Source organism: Neofelis nebulosa, chromosome 13 (assembly GCF_028018385.1).
Source record: "Neofelis nebulosa isolate mNeoNeb1 chromosome 13, mNeoNeb1.pri, whole genome shotgun sequence".
Taxonomy (NCBI): Eukaryota; Metazoa; Chordata; class Mammalia; order Carnivora; family Felidae; genus Neofelis; species Neofelis nebulosa.
In genome coordinates, this window is record NC_080794.1 from 38,557,508 (window position 1) to 38,573,019 (window position 15,512).

The window sequence follows — 15,512 nt, forward strand, 5'->3', positions numbered from 1 at the left end:
CACCATTTATAAAAATGAACTAAGACCTAAATGTAAAAGCTAAAAACATTAGAATATTAGAAGAGAACATAGGGGTAAATCATGTTAACCTTGCATTAGACGATTGTTTCTTAGACATGACACTGAAAGTACAAGCAACCAAAGAATAGAAAAACTGGAATCAGAATTTTAAAGTTTTGTGCTTTAAAATCAAAGAACACCAGCAGAAAAGTAAAAAAGGGGCACCTGGCTGGTTCAGTCCATAGGGCATGCAACTCTTGATGTGGGGTCATGAATTTGAACCCCATGTTGGGTATAGAGATTACTTTAAAAAAAAAAAAAAAACTTAAAAAAAAAAGGAAAAAGGCAGTCCACAGGAGAAAATCTTTGTAAATATATATTGTGTGGGTATATAATTTTTTGTGTATTATATTTTCTATCTTAAAAAACTTTTCTGACTGGGGAGTGACTGCCTTCTCCCTGGTTAGCCCATTCAGAGACAGCAAAGGCCCCCAACTAGGAGCATGCCTTTGATATGCAAACTAACCAATCCAGAGCCTTACCTCTTACGTTTGGCCCTGCACCCGAGGAGGCAATATTTCTCTACTTTAATTATCCTAGAGCCAGGTAAGAGGACACTAGAGACCACCCATATAGCTCAAAAATTACCAAAATTATTCAAACTAGCCAATACTGAATTATTTATCCTATCCAACTTTGCTTCTCCCTCAGAAACCCCAATAAAGGTCATGGCCTAAGCATTCCCCCCTGGCCCTCCTCCTGACCACCCTGGTGTCTTTCCCATATGGCCCTGTGTGTGCAGTGCCTCTGTTCTCTAGAAAGTTTGAATATAATAATGTTCTTGAGCCTCTCTTGTGTCTCCTCTTATGGCTGAACCTAAACTGACTTCATAAAAACACACAGAAGCATACAAAATAAAATAATATCTGATAAGGGTCTACTACACAGAATATATAAATAACCCTTACAACAATAAAGAGACAAATAACCCAATTTTAAAATGGAAAAAGTATTAGAAAACATTTTTCCAAAGAAGATATGCAAATGGCCAATAAGCACAAGAAAGGGAAATACAAATCAAAGCCACAATGAGAGGTCATTTCACATCCACTTGGCTATAATCAAAGAGACAGATGATAGTGTTGGTGAGGATGAAGAGAAATTTAGTAAAAAAAAAAAAAAAAATTTTGGAAACTGGGATCACTGCTGGTAGGATTGTAAAATGGTGCAGCTGTTGGAAAACAGTCTGGCAGATCCTCAGAAAGCTAAATATAAAGATAATATATCATTCGGCAATTCCACTCATAGTTCCATGGCCAAGAGAACCGAAAACACGTGTCCACATAAAAACTTGTACATAAATGTTCACAGCAACATTATTCATAATAGTTAAAAGGTAAAAACAACCCAAATGTCCATCTGTTGATGAATGGACAAAAAAAAAAAAAAATGTGTGTCCTTGTTACAGTGGATTATTTAGCCTTAAAACAGAATGAAGACTGATTCATACCACAACACAGATGGACCTGAAAAAACAGTATGCTAATTGAAAGAAGCCAGACACAAAGGGTCACATATTTAATGATTCCATTCATATGAAAAGTCCAAAATTGGCAAGTCCATAGAAACACAAAGTAGATTAGTGATTGCCACGGGCTAGACAGGAGGAGGGGGAATGAGGAGTGACTACTGATAGGTATAAAGTTTCTTTTTGGGTGATAAGAATGTTCAAAATTGATTATGGTGATGATTGCACAGATTTGTGAATATGCTAAAAACCACCGAGTTGTACACTTTAAAAAGGTGAACGGTATATGAATTATATCTAATTTTCAAAAGGTTTAAAAAATATATTTTATTGATCATATCTTTTCTTTCCTTAATACCTTACCCCCATTTCTCATCTTTACCAAATCCCATCACTGTTACTTTTGTAAAACCTACATCCAAACTAACTTTTTCAGTGATACTTTTAAAATATATGTTTATATATTTTTGAGAGGGAGATAGTGCAAGTAGGGGAGAGGTGGTGAGAATCCCAAGCAGGCTCCTCACTATCAGCGCAGGGCTCCATGTGGGGCTCGATCCCACAAACCGTGAGATCATGGCCTGAGTCGAAATCAAGAGTCGGACGTTTAACCAACTGAGCCACCCAGGCAACCCTCAATGATACTTTTTTTTTTTTTTTTTTAATTTTTTTTTTTCCACGTTTTTATTTATTTTTGGGACAGAGAGAGAGCATGAACGGGGGAGGGACAGAGAGAGAGGGAGACACAGAATCGGAAACAGGCTCCAGGCTCCGAGCCATCAGCCCAGAGCCTGACGCGGGGCTCGAACTCACGGACCGTGAGATCGTGACCTGGTTGAAGTCGGACGCTTAACCGACTGCGCCACCCAGGCGCCCCCACTTTTTTTTAAAAAAGTAATTAACATCCATCTTAACCCATTATCCTTCTACCCATGTATCTTACCTTATGCTACAATTGTACATAGGTCTATCTAAGAGTAAGGTTGTATCTTATGCCAACTTATATGCCCCTTGGTATTTACACAAAACTGTTCATTGAATTATAATTCATATTTACTATTCTTCTCCTCAGTTCTTAGTACAATCATTCATAAAATCTATTAAATTTCTGCTTTGTGCCAGGGAGCTTCACACAAAGAACTATGGTTCTCATCTCAGCAGAATTTATAATCTAACATTTACCACTTTTTTTTGGTGCTTTTTATTTAGAACCCCCAATATATTATAAATTTCCTTCCTTCATATTTCTCCTGGCTACCCACTATAATGCTCAATATACTCAATAAGTAATTGCTCAGTACTGGGGGTAAACCAATGGGTGTTGCAGTCATCCTCCTATACTACTAACTGAACTCCTGAACACTTCTCCAAAGAGCTAGCACTCAATCTTCCCAGTGATGCTTTAAGCTTCGTTCACTCATTAACTGAACACCTCCTACATGTGAAGCTTCACTTTCTTGAATCATGATTAAATTACAACTAATTCTTAAAGTCATAATTTTTTTTTTTTTACACTTGATCTTAGCCAAAAGGCTGAGAAGCTATTTCATAATTTTTTTTTTAAAGCCAAGGGCCAATAAAGATCTTTAGAGAATTTTAGTAGACAAAAAAAAAAGTAGGCTATATATTTTATGCACATAAACATATAATCCCTTTTTAAAAAGTTGTTACAGGCAATACTCATCTATTCACTATGTGGAAAGTTTAGTGTTTATAAATATAAAATACCAATTTATGTAAAATAAGATGCAAATTACTCTTCTATGTCAAAGAGCTGAATTTTTTAAAAATATAGTTTTGATATACTACCAACTATAACTGTCCAATGGACCTATGGGGCTTTGGAAGGCAGAGTTTCAGCAACTTTTTTTTTTATTCATCATTATTACACAGAATTAGAGATTGCTGTGATTTTTATTCAATTTGGGACCCTGATTAGAGTAAGAACAGTGAGAATTATGCCTTACAAATATCGCGTTAATACTACATCATCGTGATATGGCTTCACGTTGATTGTATATAGAGAAAAAAATAACATTGGAATTAAGGCAATAACCACATGTGCAAACCAAGCACAATACCCTGACACAATCCTTAGTAAAAAGCTCTTTTGGTTTGGTGATGGTTGATATTGCTGCATGCAGGTCAGCCACTGCTTTGAAGGATATGCTGTGAAGAGCTTCATTTATTTAAAAATCCCTCCTACTGGCCCACAATGGCCAGCAGAAGCCTTCGGTAATCTCCACTTGTGTCACTTACAATCATTGTGCTCAGGGTCTTCTGATACATCTGTTTGAACATCTGTTTTATTTGTACAAGATCAATCTGCATGCAAGAGATGATATTTTTGATGTTAGAAAAAAGCTGTTAAGAGAAAACTGGTATTATTAGAATTATTCTTTAATAGTGAAAAGAATATAATTATAATCAAAGCAGAGAGGGAAAAAAAACACACCAAGTGACTGACATTTAATAGCTAGCATTTATACCACTGCTAGCATCATCCAGTGAAAGGCTAATTTACTGTTCTGTAAAAATATTGAATAGGGGTGGTACTAGTCTCATCTATTATTCCAAAAAATACTGGTGATTTAAAAACCATTTAAAAAATAATAAAACCATTTGATAGAATGGTTATTATCAAAAACAGAAAATAACAAGTGTTAGCAGGATGTAGAGAAATTGGAACCCTTGTGCACTGCTGGTAGGAATGTAAAACAGTATAGCTGCTGTAGAAGAAGATATGGTGATCCCTCAAAAAAAATAAAATAGAACTACCATACAATACAGCAGTTCCACTTTCAGGTATGTACACAAAAGTGAAAGCAAAGACTCAAGCAAGTATTTGTACACCAGTGTTCATACTAGCCAAAGGTGAAAGCAACCTGTCAATTGACAGATGAATAAAAAGAAGGTATTGTATACATACAATGGAATACTAGTCAGCCTTAAAAAGGAAAGAAATTCTGACACATGCTACAACATGGATGAACCTTGAAAATGTTATGCTAAGAAAGAAGCCAGTCACAAATGGATAAATACTGTATGATTCCACTTATACAAGGTACCTAGGGTAGTCAAATTCATAGGAAGAGAAAATAGAATGGTGGCTGGTGGTTGCCAGGGGCTGGGGAGAAAGGAGAATGGTAAATTATTGTTTAATAGGCATATAGATTTTTAGTTTTGCAAGGTGAAAAAGTTGTGGTGGTATGGTTGTACAACGTGAATGTACGTAATGCTACTGGAATGCATACTTTAAAACGATTAAAATGTTAAGTTTTATGTTGTATATATTTTATTACAATTTAAAGAAAAGATCGTGCTTAGAAAATTTAGGTCTAAGTACAAATACACAACTTTTTAAAAAACATCATATGATGGTTGTCTTTTTAAAAATGATTTACCTTCTCTAGTATAATTTAGTGGCATAGGTTTTCTATTAAGAAAGAACTCTAATAAATATACAAAGTCAAAGAAAGGAAAATATTTGAGGTATATTCAGATAAAGAGATAAAGATAAATTTTTAAAAATTATTTTATAATTAAAAGCTATGCTAAATGTTGAGTATTTTATTATCCAATAGGATTAATCTTTCACAAAATTTTTTACATTAGCAAAATGAAAATGAAAAGATAAATATTTTCCAACTTGATATAACCCAGTATTCTCTGCAGACCTCCTCAAGTAGGAAAAATTCTTGGCACTGGCTACACTGAGACACAGTCGTCTGTTGCACTAACTTAAGCCTCTCTCACAGCATGAGGAGAATGAACACTGTACTTCACACAGCCTCCGCCAGTAGTGACAAAGGAACTCTTACTTACTTATTTATTTAGTACATGAAATTTATTGTCAAACTGGTTTCCATACAACACCCAGTGCACATCCCAACAGGTGCCCTCCCCAATGCCCTTTCTTAACATCATTCCGAGGGACTGACAACCTGCTGAGGAACTTTCAGGAAATTAACATTCAAAATCAAGTAAGATCAGACAAAAAAAGAAAGCCTCACCTCACTTCGAGTGACCACAATCCTGACCAGGGTGGAGTCATCTGTGCCGGCACCTTTCATAGAATAGTAGAGCCTCTCAGCAAAGAAGGCAGGGCGGTTCAGGGCACACTGCACTGCAAGTTAGAGATACTTCACACATGATGCCTTGACAAAGGTATCTATGCTCCAGCTTCATTTATCACTTCTAGCCTGCCTTTGATCATTTTCTATAGAATTATCTGAGAAATTTGAGGTGATGTTCTCCCTCTTGATTTTTTTTCTCAGAATCCATCTTTCTAGCCACATTAGATAGGCTACCCTCAATTCTAGAGGATTCCCTCTAGCTAATAAATCCCATTTTCTTTCCATAGATGCAATAGCTTACACTCTTTACATTTTTTCCCTTCAAGTGAGAAAATCTATAGCAACTGTGGCCAATAATATCTTACTTAAAAAGGAATAATGACTGAAATCTGAATTCTACAAGTCTGAGAGAAGGACAGGAGATACATTCCAGTATGAAAACGAAAACAGATTTGAGCCAAGATTTGAGAATGATAATAAATCTGACACATTTTCTCTTAGGAAAATTAACAGCAAAGTCTTTTCCTGCAAATGGTAGAGGTATACTAACTGTACATTATTACTTTAGTTATAATTACTATAGTAATATTTGTAAGACACTCAATTGCTAATACCACATGTGTTCCTAATACTCTCTTTAGTCATATATTCTCCAGGAGAATTAAATTTCCATTTCATCGGACATCTCAAAGAACACCAGAAACTGGGTTTTTGATTTCAAAAGGGAAAAGGGTCTCTTGGATTGAGTATTTGAAAGATGTTTTTGGGAGCTCAAAATGACACTTTGTGTGATGTCACTTATAGTTCCTTAGGGCTTTCCTATTCACTTTAATGGAACTGCTACATCTACTGTATATTCTTGTTTAATCCTCATGAAGGGCATACAGAATAAAGACCAATTCCAAAACAACACTATTCGATCACACCACCACCATTCATAAGGAATTGTATTTAAAACATGGGATTAGCTCAGCCTCTAAGTAGATTCCCAGAAGGCTATATTAGGCATCATCACTTAATGGGAACAACTAGTCAAAGCCTCATTCATTTACAAACAAAACAAAGCAAAACATAAAAGTATCTTACAGATGGTCTTCAAACCACTTTCAACATTTCCGGAAAATTCACGGGCAACACTACTTAGTAAATCTCGATTAGCCACCTTCAAACAAAAAACACAAGGGTTAAAATATTTTCACAACTTAAAACAGAAGCCAGATCTTCAAAAGAAAAGCTCATACCCTGGAATAAGCCTCCATGGTAGCTTTCAGCTGAGGAAAGCTTCTTGTGGCAAGAATCATGTTAAAGCAAGATTCATCTGTCCCTAGTCTCCCCTCACCAGCTTGATAGAGACGTTGAGCATCTTCCTGAGCCAGCTGGTGGTTAACATTCTGATTCTCATCACGATTTCCCTGCAAAAGAGGAAGGCAAGACTTGGAAGATGTGACATAAGTTCTATTAAAATCCTCCACCAAAAAAAAAAAAAAAAAAGCCAAAAAGAAAAACATCTTTTCTAGGATATATAAACTACCACTCAAATGAAGAAATTATAATTCTCCTTAGCTGGGATTTAAGATCAATATGCATTATACTGAGTTCCACTTTGTATTCATTTATGCAGCTAAAATGTATGGAGCACTTGTTTTGTGTGAGGCTGTATTAGGTTCTCCAGAGAAAGAGTACCTATAGGATGTGCAAGGTGGTAGGGACACAAGAAAGACAAGGTCCCTGCCCTCAAAGAATTTAAGTCAAGGGAGGGAGTCTATAATATGGACTTGTAGGAAGAAGCTACAAATAACTCAAGTTCTGCCAGACTGTGCCAATTTGTATACCAAATTTTCACTGGGATGGGAGGGAAAGAAGGAGAGAGCGAGAGAGAAAGCCCTGGGCCTGAACAAGAGCAAAGCCTAGATGGGCATTTGGTTTCTCTCAAAAACACAAACCCAAATGAAGGAAAAGCTGCCCTCTAAAGTCTTGGTGTCAGTCTGAGGAACACAATAGACAAGTGTTCCTTAAAGGTGAGAAACTGTATTCTGAACACAATGGAGAGGTGTTCCTTACAGGTGAGAAACTATTTTGAAGAGCAGTGGGCACAAGAAATAAGCAGAAGCATATTCTAAATGAGAAACTAAAGATAGCACACAGGAAAAGATGCTCAGGAAAAACTTCCCAGATGATTGCCTTTGGATTCAAACACACAAAAACCAGTCTCATTTTCCTGAGAAGCCATTCTTCTGCTCACTCCCTTTAAGAGGTCTCTTTACTTTGTAAAATAGCTGGGCCTTGAACTCTGCATAAAGAGACTTGGCACATCATGTAGTCTTTTTTTTTTTTTTTTTTTAAAGTAGGCTCCATGCCCAACGTGGGGCTTAAACTCACAACCCTGAGATCAAGAATCACATGCTCTACCAACTAAGCCAGCCAGGTGCCCTTCATGTAAAAAATAATCATTTTTTAGCATTAAATCCCTGTTCCTGTTTTGTCTTCTTGCTGTTGTTTTTCTTCTTGTTTTTCAATGCTAATCTATTCCCCTACTCTGTTATTCCATTGTAGGTAAATTCAATTTCTTCCCACCCATTTGCTTTCTCATTTCCACATTCGCTCACTTTGGCACACTGTGTTTTCTGCAACTATCTTCCTTTTGCTCTGAAGAGCCTGACCTCTGCTTTCCTATCCCTCAAGACTGCCCAGCTTTGTATACTAGCAGGATAGCCAATAACTCCTGACACTGAATCAGTGTGCTTGCCTTTTCAAGTAGACCCTCATCATGTCATTCTAAGTATGCTTATAATATCATTCCAAATATCGTACCTGGATAATTTTCCATCACTTCTCCAGCACATCTGGGGAATCAGAATAAGGAAGGTGCTAATCACATTACTGTGAACTCTGAGAAAAGTTTCTGCATCTCTGGCTCTCCTCACAGTTTTCACCTCTTACAGCACTTCCATGGAAGTCCTGCATATCGTCAGTTGATGGCCCAATTTAACTGGCAGTACAATGCTAAACTTGCAAGTATGAGATTCAGGGACACCTGGGTGGTTCAGTCAGTTAAGTATCTGACTTCGGCTCAGGTCATGATCTCACAGCTCATGAGTTCAAGCCCTACATCAGGCTCTCTGCTCTCAGTGCAGAGCCTGCTTCGGATCCTCTGTTCCCACCCCCCACCCCACCCCCGCTCCGCTGCCATCTCTCTCTGCCTCTCTTTCTCTCAAAAATAAACTTAAAAAAAAAAAAAAAAAGTATGAGATTCATCCTAAGACAAAGAGCCAACCTGATTTCTGATTCCATATAACGTTAAAGAGGTTAATTTCTAATCTCTTACAAACCTAGATCTGTGGAAATAAACTCAATAGTGACTACAAAGAAATTTGAACATTGGATTCTGTGCTACCCCTCTTAAAGATGTCAAGATTCAAAGGGCTAAATATTAAAAGGAATAAAGAATGCTCCCTGATAATACAAAGTGAAGAATGTTCCCTCCATCAATATATATTCATACTATACTCACTTGGCACATGGATACAAGTAAACGTTCAAAATGTCCTGATGTATCTGATCTAACGTCCTTTTCAAGGTCTCGTCCAAATTCTGATTGATAACATCTGACAATTTCTCGGATTTCCTGATTTGTTCTTGTGCACAAAATTTCAATCAATACACGTTCCTGAGTTCCTGCTCCCTATGTGAAATGAAGAAAGTGAGACTTATACAAAAGAAAAACAAAATAACAGAAAATAATTAAATCTTACTAGTTCATCAAATACTTCTTTGGCCTCCAGACCTAAAAAGCTCTATTTATTCAGATGATATGATACAACATACTGATTTAGCTATCACTGTAAACTGCCATAATTGGTGGGGTTTTACATTTAAAATAGGATAAAATATACAAAGTAAATGACACAGTACCTTCATTGCATTCCGTAAACTCCAGGCATCATAATATGTAGGTGGCATGAATAGGGCAAGGATCAGTTCTTCCATATTTCCACTTAACTCTGATTTGAGGTCTTTGATTAAATCCTATTTAATTACAAATACAAACTAATTATGTGTGCTCTCCAAATTTTGCTGCTTAAATTTTTTAAATATGGAAAAGTGGAATTGAACTGCTTTATGAAAACCTAAATTTCAAATTTGAGTAGCATATACTAAGAAACAAGTAAATATATACATTTCAAGCTTGTATTTTAAAGCAGATGTATTTTATTCACTCTACCAATAAACAATAACAAATTCCTACTATAGTTCCACCACTATACCAGGTACAAAGACAGAGATATGAAATAAAAAAATCATTCAAATGAACAAAATGATAAGCAGGTATTTACTTAGTATAAGAAACTGTTCTTGTTCTGTGTGGAAGCAGGAATCATCATTGTGTTCTTCTGTGGAAAGATAAGGTAAACCCCTAAAAAGAGATAGTATAAGGCAGCCTGTACTTAAGTAGCACATAAATAAACAGCAGAAAAAGCTCAAACAAGAGAAGTTAAAGTGGGCTAGAAAGCCCAAAGAAAGCTTCTAGTCCAGATCTTGAAGAGTATGTAAAATTAGCAAGCAAAGAGGAAGGAGAAAGACATTTCAGGCAAGAAGAAGAACACAAATGAGAAACACCAACATGGTTCCCAGGCTTGACCATGCACTCAAATCATCCGTGGAATTATTTGAGAAGAGAAGAGAAGAGAAGAGAAGACAAGAGAAGAGAAGGGAAAAAAGAAAAAAGAGGAAAAAAAAAGAAAAAGGAAAAGAAAAAGAAAAGAAAAGAAAAGAAAAGAAAAGAAAAGAAAAGAAAAGAAAAACACACTGATGTTGAGGACAAATACTCAGAGGTTCTGCAAGTGTTTTTGAGTCTGAAATGAAATTATGATGCTCAGCTAAGGTTGGGAGTCACTAGTATGAAACAAGAACAAGCAAAGCCTTTTTTTTTTTTTTCAACGTTTTTTATTTATTTTTGGGACAGAGAGAGACAGAGCATGAACAGGGGAGGGGCAGAGAGAGAGGGAGACACAGAATCGGAAACAGGCTCCAGGCTCCGAGCCATCAGCCCAGAGCCTGACGCGGGGCTCGAACTCACGGACCGCGAGATCGTGACCTGGCTGAAGTTGGACGCTTAACCGACTGCGCCATCCAGGCGCCCCAAGCAAAGCCTTTTTAATGAACCGGTAAGACAACCAATTTTGTTAGAGGGGAATGTTCTCACAGATTAGTGAGACAGAGTTGTAACCATATGCTTGGGTCATCACCTTGAACACAAGCTAAAGAATGTGCATTGGATTCTTCATGCTGGGAGAAGCCACAGGAAATTTTTATGCAAGAAAATGGCATTGAAATGGCAACCATAGGCAGTATGGACTACGATGACAAAGAGGTTTATAGATAAGAACATTTAGGCTACTAGAACATTTAGGTAAGAATTCATTCAGGCTTGGACTTGAGTAGTGGATTTGAGATAGAAGCACATTTTTAAAAAGACCTTTTACATATTAGATCAACAAGATAGAGTTAATAACCAGATGCTAGGACAAAGCAGTGCCTGGCATATAGTAGGCACTGAATAGGTACCCAAAGACTGATAAAGAAGAATGTGGAATCAAGGACAACTCCACAGCAGGCTCGAAGAATGACTTAAAAAATTTTTTTTAATATTTATTTATTTAAAAAAAAAAAAAAAAAATTTTTTTATTTTTTTATTTAATCTTTATTTTTGAGAGAGTGAGAGACAGAGTGAGAGCAGGGGACGCACAGAGAGAGAGGGAGACACAGAATCCGAAGCAGGCTCCAGGCTCTGAGCCGTCAGCACAGAGCCCGATGTGGGGCTCGAACCCACGAACTGTGAGATCATGACCTGAGCTGAAGTCGGACACTTAACCGACTGAGCCACCCAGGCACCCCTAATATTTATTTTTGAGGGAGGGAGGGAGGGAGGGAGGGAGGGAGGGAGGGAGAGAGAGAGAGAGCGCTCACGTGCGCATGAGCAAGTGGGGGAGGGGCAGAGAGGGAGGGAGACACAGAATCAGATGCAGGCTCTAAGCTCTTAGCCATCAGCACAGACCCCAACGCAGGGCTCGAACCCACAAACTGCAAGATCACGACCTGAGCCAAAGGTGGATGCTTAACCAACTGAGCCACTCAGAGGCCCCTAGAAGAATGATATTTTTATTAATTAATAGGAAGCCAAAGAAAAGATGGCTGGGAATAAAAAAACATATGTTGTGAGTTTAAATTCTAAACTGATATATAAGAAAATTCAGGACAGCTCGGCACAGGCTATATACAAACTAAAGAAATTCATAATATGGAAAATACTTTTGTTAGAGAAGCAAGTATGAGGTTGAACCCTAAGGAAATCTAGAGTTTGTGTTGCTTAATCAGCTTTAAAATTGAAGAAGTGGAGGGGTTCCTAGATGGTTTAGTCACTTAACTGTCTGACTTCGGCTCAGGTCATGATCTCACACTTTGTGAGTTCAAGCCCCGCATCGGGTTCTGGGCTGACAGCTTGGAGCCTGGAGTGTGCTTTGGATTCTGTATCTCCCTCTCTCTCTGCCCCTTACCCACTCACACTCTGTCTCTCTCAAAAAATAAATAAACGTTTAAAAAAAAAAAAAAAAAAAAAAAAAAGACTGAAGAAGTGGACCTGGGCCAAGGAGGGAGGGTAAGGCAGAGTAAAATAGGTCAAGTGGGACCAACTGATGAACCTCTGCCCCCATTCTAAGAAAAGTAAACTAGATCCAGAGAATGTTAGAAAGTTTTAGGATTCCTATCTAAATGGCAAACCAATGGTACCCAGTTTTCCCCTTTATATCTAAGAAGCAGTAGTACTTTTTAGCCATAGAATCTTGCTATATTTTGTTACTGATCATCCATTCAGCAAATATTTATCAAGTGGCTATTTATTATCATTCCTGTACTTGGTGCTAAAAATGCACAAATGAGTAGGACATGGTTAGCCTGAGAGGAGCTCACTGTTTTGGGGAGTGGGCAGTGAGATCAGTTAGAGCAGAAGTTTTACAAAATGCTATCAGACCACAGTGAGAGAAGGAGCTAAATTCTGCCTAGAGCAATGAGAGAAATTTCACAGAGAAGCTGATTTAACCCAAATCCTGAAGTTGTTTGCCATGAAGAAAAAGAAGAAAAGGTCTTCTAGGCCAAGAGTACAACATATACCAAGCATAGAGTTATAAAAGATCATGATGTACACAGGGAATGGCAAGAAGTTCCACATGGGCATAATACAGGATACAATTAGAGGGAGAGAATGGAGTGGAAGATGGTGCCAAACACCAAGAACAAACAGGAGCTATGTGATAAGTCATTGAATCCCACTGTAAAGAGAAGACTGAGAACCAAACTATTATACTGTTTATCTATTTTATATATAAAGTTATCTACTATCAGTTACACTGTTGTAGCCATAATCTGTTTTCTACTGAGCATCTATCAGACATAGTATGAGGTATGGTTATGAGATGAAGGATTACTCCAAAATTAGACTTTTAAGAGAAATACATAGCAAACACACCACTCTGGGGTCTCTGGAGTCTGTCTCTACTTTGTACCACCAGTACTAATAAAAACATAGTATCCAACCTCGCATAAAGGCAGAGTCTACAGGCCATTGTTTGTGGCCAGAAAAGAAAAAAATATAAATACCTTGCCATACATGGTCTTAAAAGCTGCTTTAATTTTTTGCCTCTGATCATTGGAACGGTTGGCCACAATATTCACAATTGCCTGCTCGTCTGTCCCTGGAAGAACCATACATGTTTAAGTAAGGATGAAGTCGGTGCTGGCTACTCCTTGAGGACATCTCTTGGTTGCTTTACAAGGTGACTGGTGCCAGATTAAATTGAGGTATGTGCACAGGTGGACACATAAACTTGATTTATTTTTACTTTAGATTTAGTTTATTTTTACTTTAGATTCAATTATAAGTAAGATAAAAACCTGTTTTCTTTTTTCTATTTAAAAAAAAATTTTTTTTTTAACGTTTATTTATTTTTGAGACAGAGAGAGAGAGAGAGAGCATGAATGGGGGAGGGTCAGAGAGAGAGACACAGAATCTGAAACAGGCTCCAGGCTCTGAGCAGTCAGCACAGAACCCGACGCGGGGCTCGAACTCACGGACCGCGAGATCATGACCTGAGCCAAAGTCAGACGCTTAACCGACTGAGCCACCCAGGCGCCCCAAAAACCTGTTTTCTTACCAAAACCCTTCATCGCTTTCCGAAGAACTTCTGCATCTCTCATGGCATCAAAGTTGGCAGCTGGTCGGATTGTTCCTTGAACTCCCTGAGTCATTGCGGCAGGCTGAAATGAGAAGCAAAAATTCCAAGTCAGTTACTGTGGTAATCCTTCCATAACATAAAAACACATCAAATTATCATGTTGTACACATAAAACTAATACAATGTTATATGTCACTTATATCTCAATAAAACTGGGAGGCAGGGGATGTAAAAATGTTCAACTTCTTTAGTGGAAGAAACAAATTTTTTTAAAAGCCCGGATTCTCTGCTGACAAGAAGACAACTTAAGACTTCCCCAGTTATCACTCTTAGGCAAGGAGGCCATGTTTAACTTTTAGGACAAAGCATATGAGCATTTTATTTTCAGGGCTCATTCTGGAACAGGCAAGAAAGACCTATCCCCTTCCTGCCAAAAGACAGCTAACCTCCAAACTTTCAGGAGACAAAAAAGTCAAGCTTGTGAAATCAGTCACAATCTTCCTATGCCTCGATTTCCTTCTTGGTAGAATGCAAGGGAAAAAAAGAGACTGATTCCTGGATAGTGTTGAGCAGCAGTGTCTAATTTAAAGACAATAATATAGGGGTGCCTGGGTGGCTCAGTCAGTTGGGCATCTGACTTCGGCTCAGGTCATGATCTCACAGTTTGTGAGTTCAAGCCCCGCATCAGGCTCTGTGCTGACAGCTTGGAGCCTGAAGCCTGTTTCAGATTCTGTGTCTCCTTCCCTCTCTCTAACCCTCCCCTGCTTACACTCTGTCTCTCTCTCTCTCTCTCTCAAATAAGTAATAAGCATTAAAAAAAATTTTTTTAAAGAGCTTCTGCACAATAACTATAGCTAACATCACACTTCACAGAGAAAGACTGGATGGCTTCTCTCTGAGATTGGTAACAAGGGAAAAATTCTGTTCTCACCACTCATTCAAAATAGATAGATAGATAGATAGATAGATAGATAGATAGATAGATAGATAAATACAATAAGATAATGAGGGCTTTAGTTAGGCAGACCTTGAATTGCTCAATGAGGTTTCAAATAAGCAATAAAATTTTGGCAATATCTTTCCATTTCCTCTATAGGCCCTCATTATCAAACATGAAATAGAGGCACCTGGATGGCTCAGTCAATTAAGCATCCAACTTCAGCTCAGGTCATGATCTCACAGTTCATGAGTTCAAGCCCCACATAGGGCTCTCTACAGTCAGCAGAGAGCCCTCTTTGGATCCTCTGTCCACCCTCGTCTCTGCCCCTCTCCTGCTCATGGTCTCTCAAAAATAAACATTAAAAAACATGAAATAAAACATTTTGTAGTAAGAAAAGCACAAAATGAAAGCAAGCAATGATTAGAGATTCTGGGAGGTAGAATATTCTTCATAGATTATATAAGAAATAAACCAGAAGGCAAAACAGGGACTATACTTTAAAAATACAAATTGGGGCACCTGGGTGGCCTAGTCAGTTGAGTGTCTGACTCTTGATTTTGGCTCAGGTCACGATCTAATGGTTTCGTGGGTTTGAGCCCTGTGTCGAGCTCTGTACTGATGGCACGGAGACTGCTTAGGATTCTCTCTCTCCCTCTCTCTGCCCCTCCCCTGCTCATGTTCTCTCTCTAAATAAATAAATAAACTTAAAAAAAATTAAATAAAACATAAAAATACAAATC

At 37.8% G+C, this 15,512-nt stretch overlaps 1 protein-coding gene across 4 annotated transcripts in view; it reads right to left on the minus strand.

Moving 5' to 3' along the window:
- Positions 1-3,423: 3,423 nt before the first annotated feature.
- The window catches only part of ANXA7 (annexin A7), a 38,544-nt gene continuing 26,455 nt past the window's right edge, over positions 3,424-15,512 (minus strand). For all 4 annotated transcript variants that reach the window (XM_058696741.1, XM_058696743.1, XM_058696742.1 and 1 more), the window contains 8 exons: positions 13,812-13,914; positions 13,258-13,352; positions 9,517-9,630; positions 9,116-9,286; positions 6,846-7,016; positions 6,691-6,766; positions 5,542-5,654; positions 3,424-3,853 (listed from right to left, as the gene is read on the minus strand). In XM_058696741.1, coding sequence (XP_058552724.1) covers positions 3,731-3,853; positions 5,542-5,654; positions 6,691-6,766; positions 6,846-7,016; positions 9,116-9,286; positions 9,517-9,630; positions 13,258-13,352; positions 13,812-13,914 — 966 coding nt within the window. In that variant the 3' untranslated portion in view covers positions 3,424-3,730. The remainder of the gene's footprint in view (positions 3,854-5,541; positions 5,655-6,690; positions 6,767-6,845; positions 7,017-9,115; positions 9,287-9,516; positions 9,631-13,257; positions 13,353-13,811; positions 13,915-15,512) is intronic.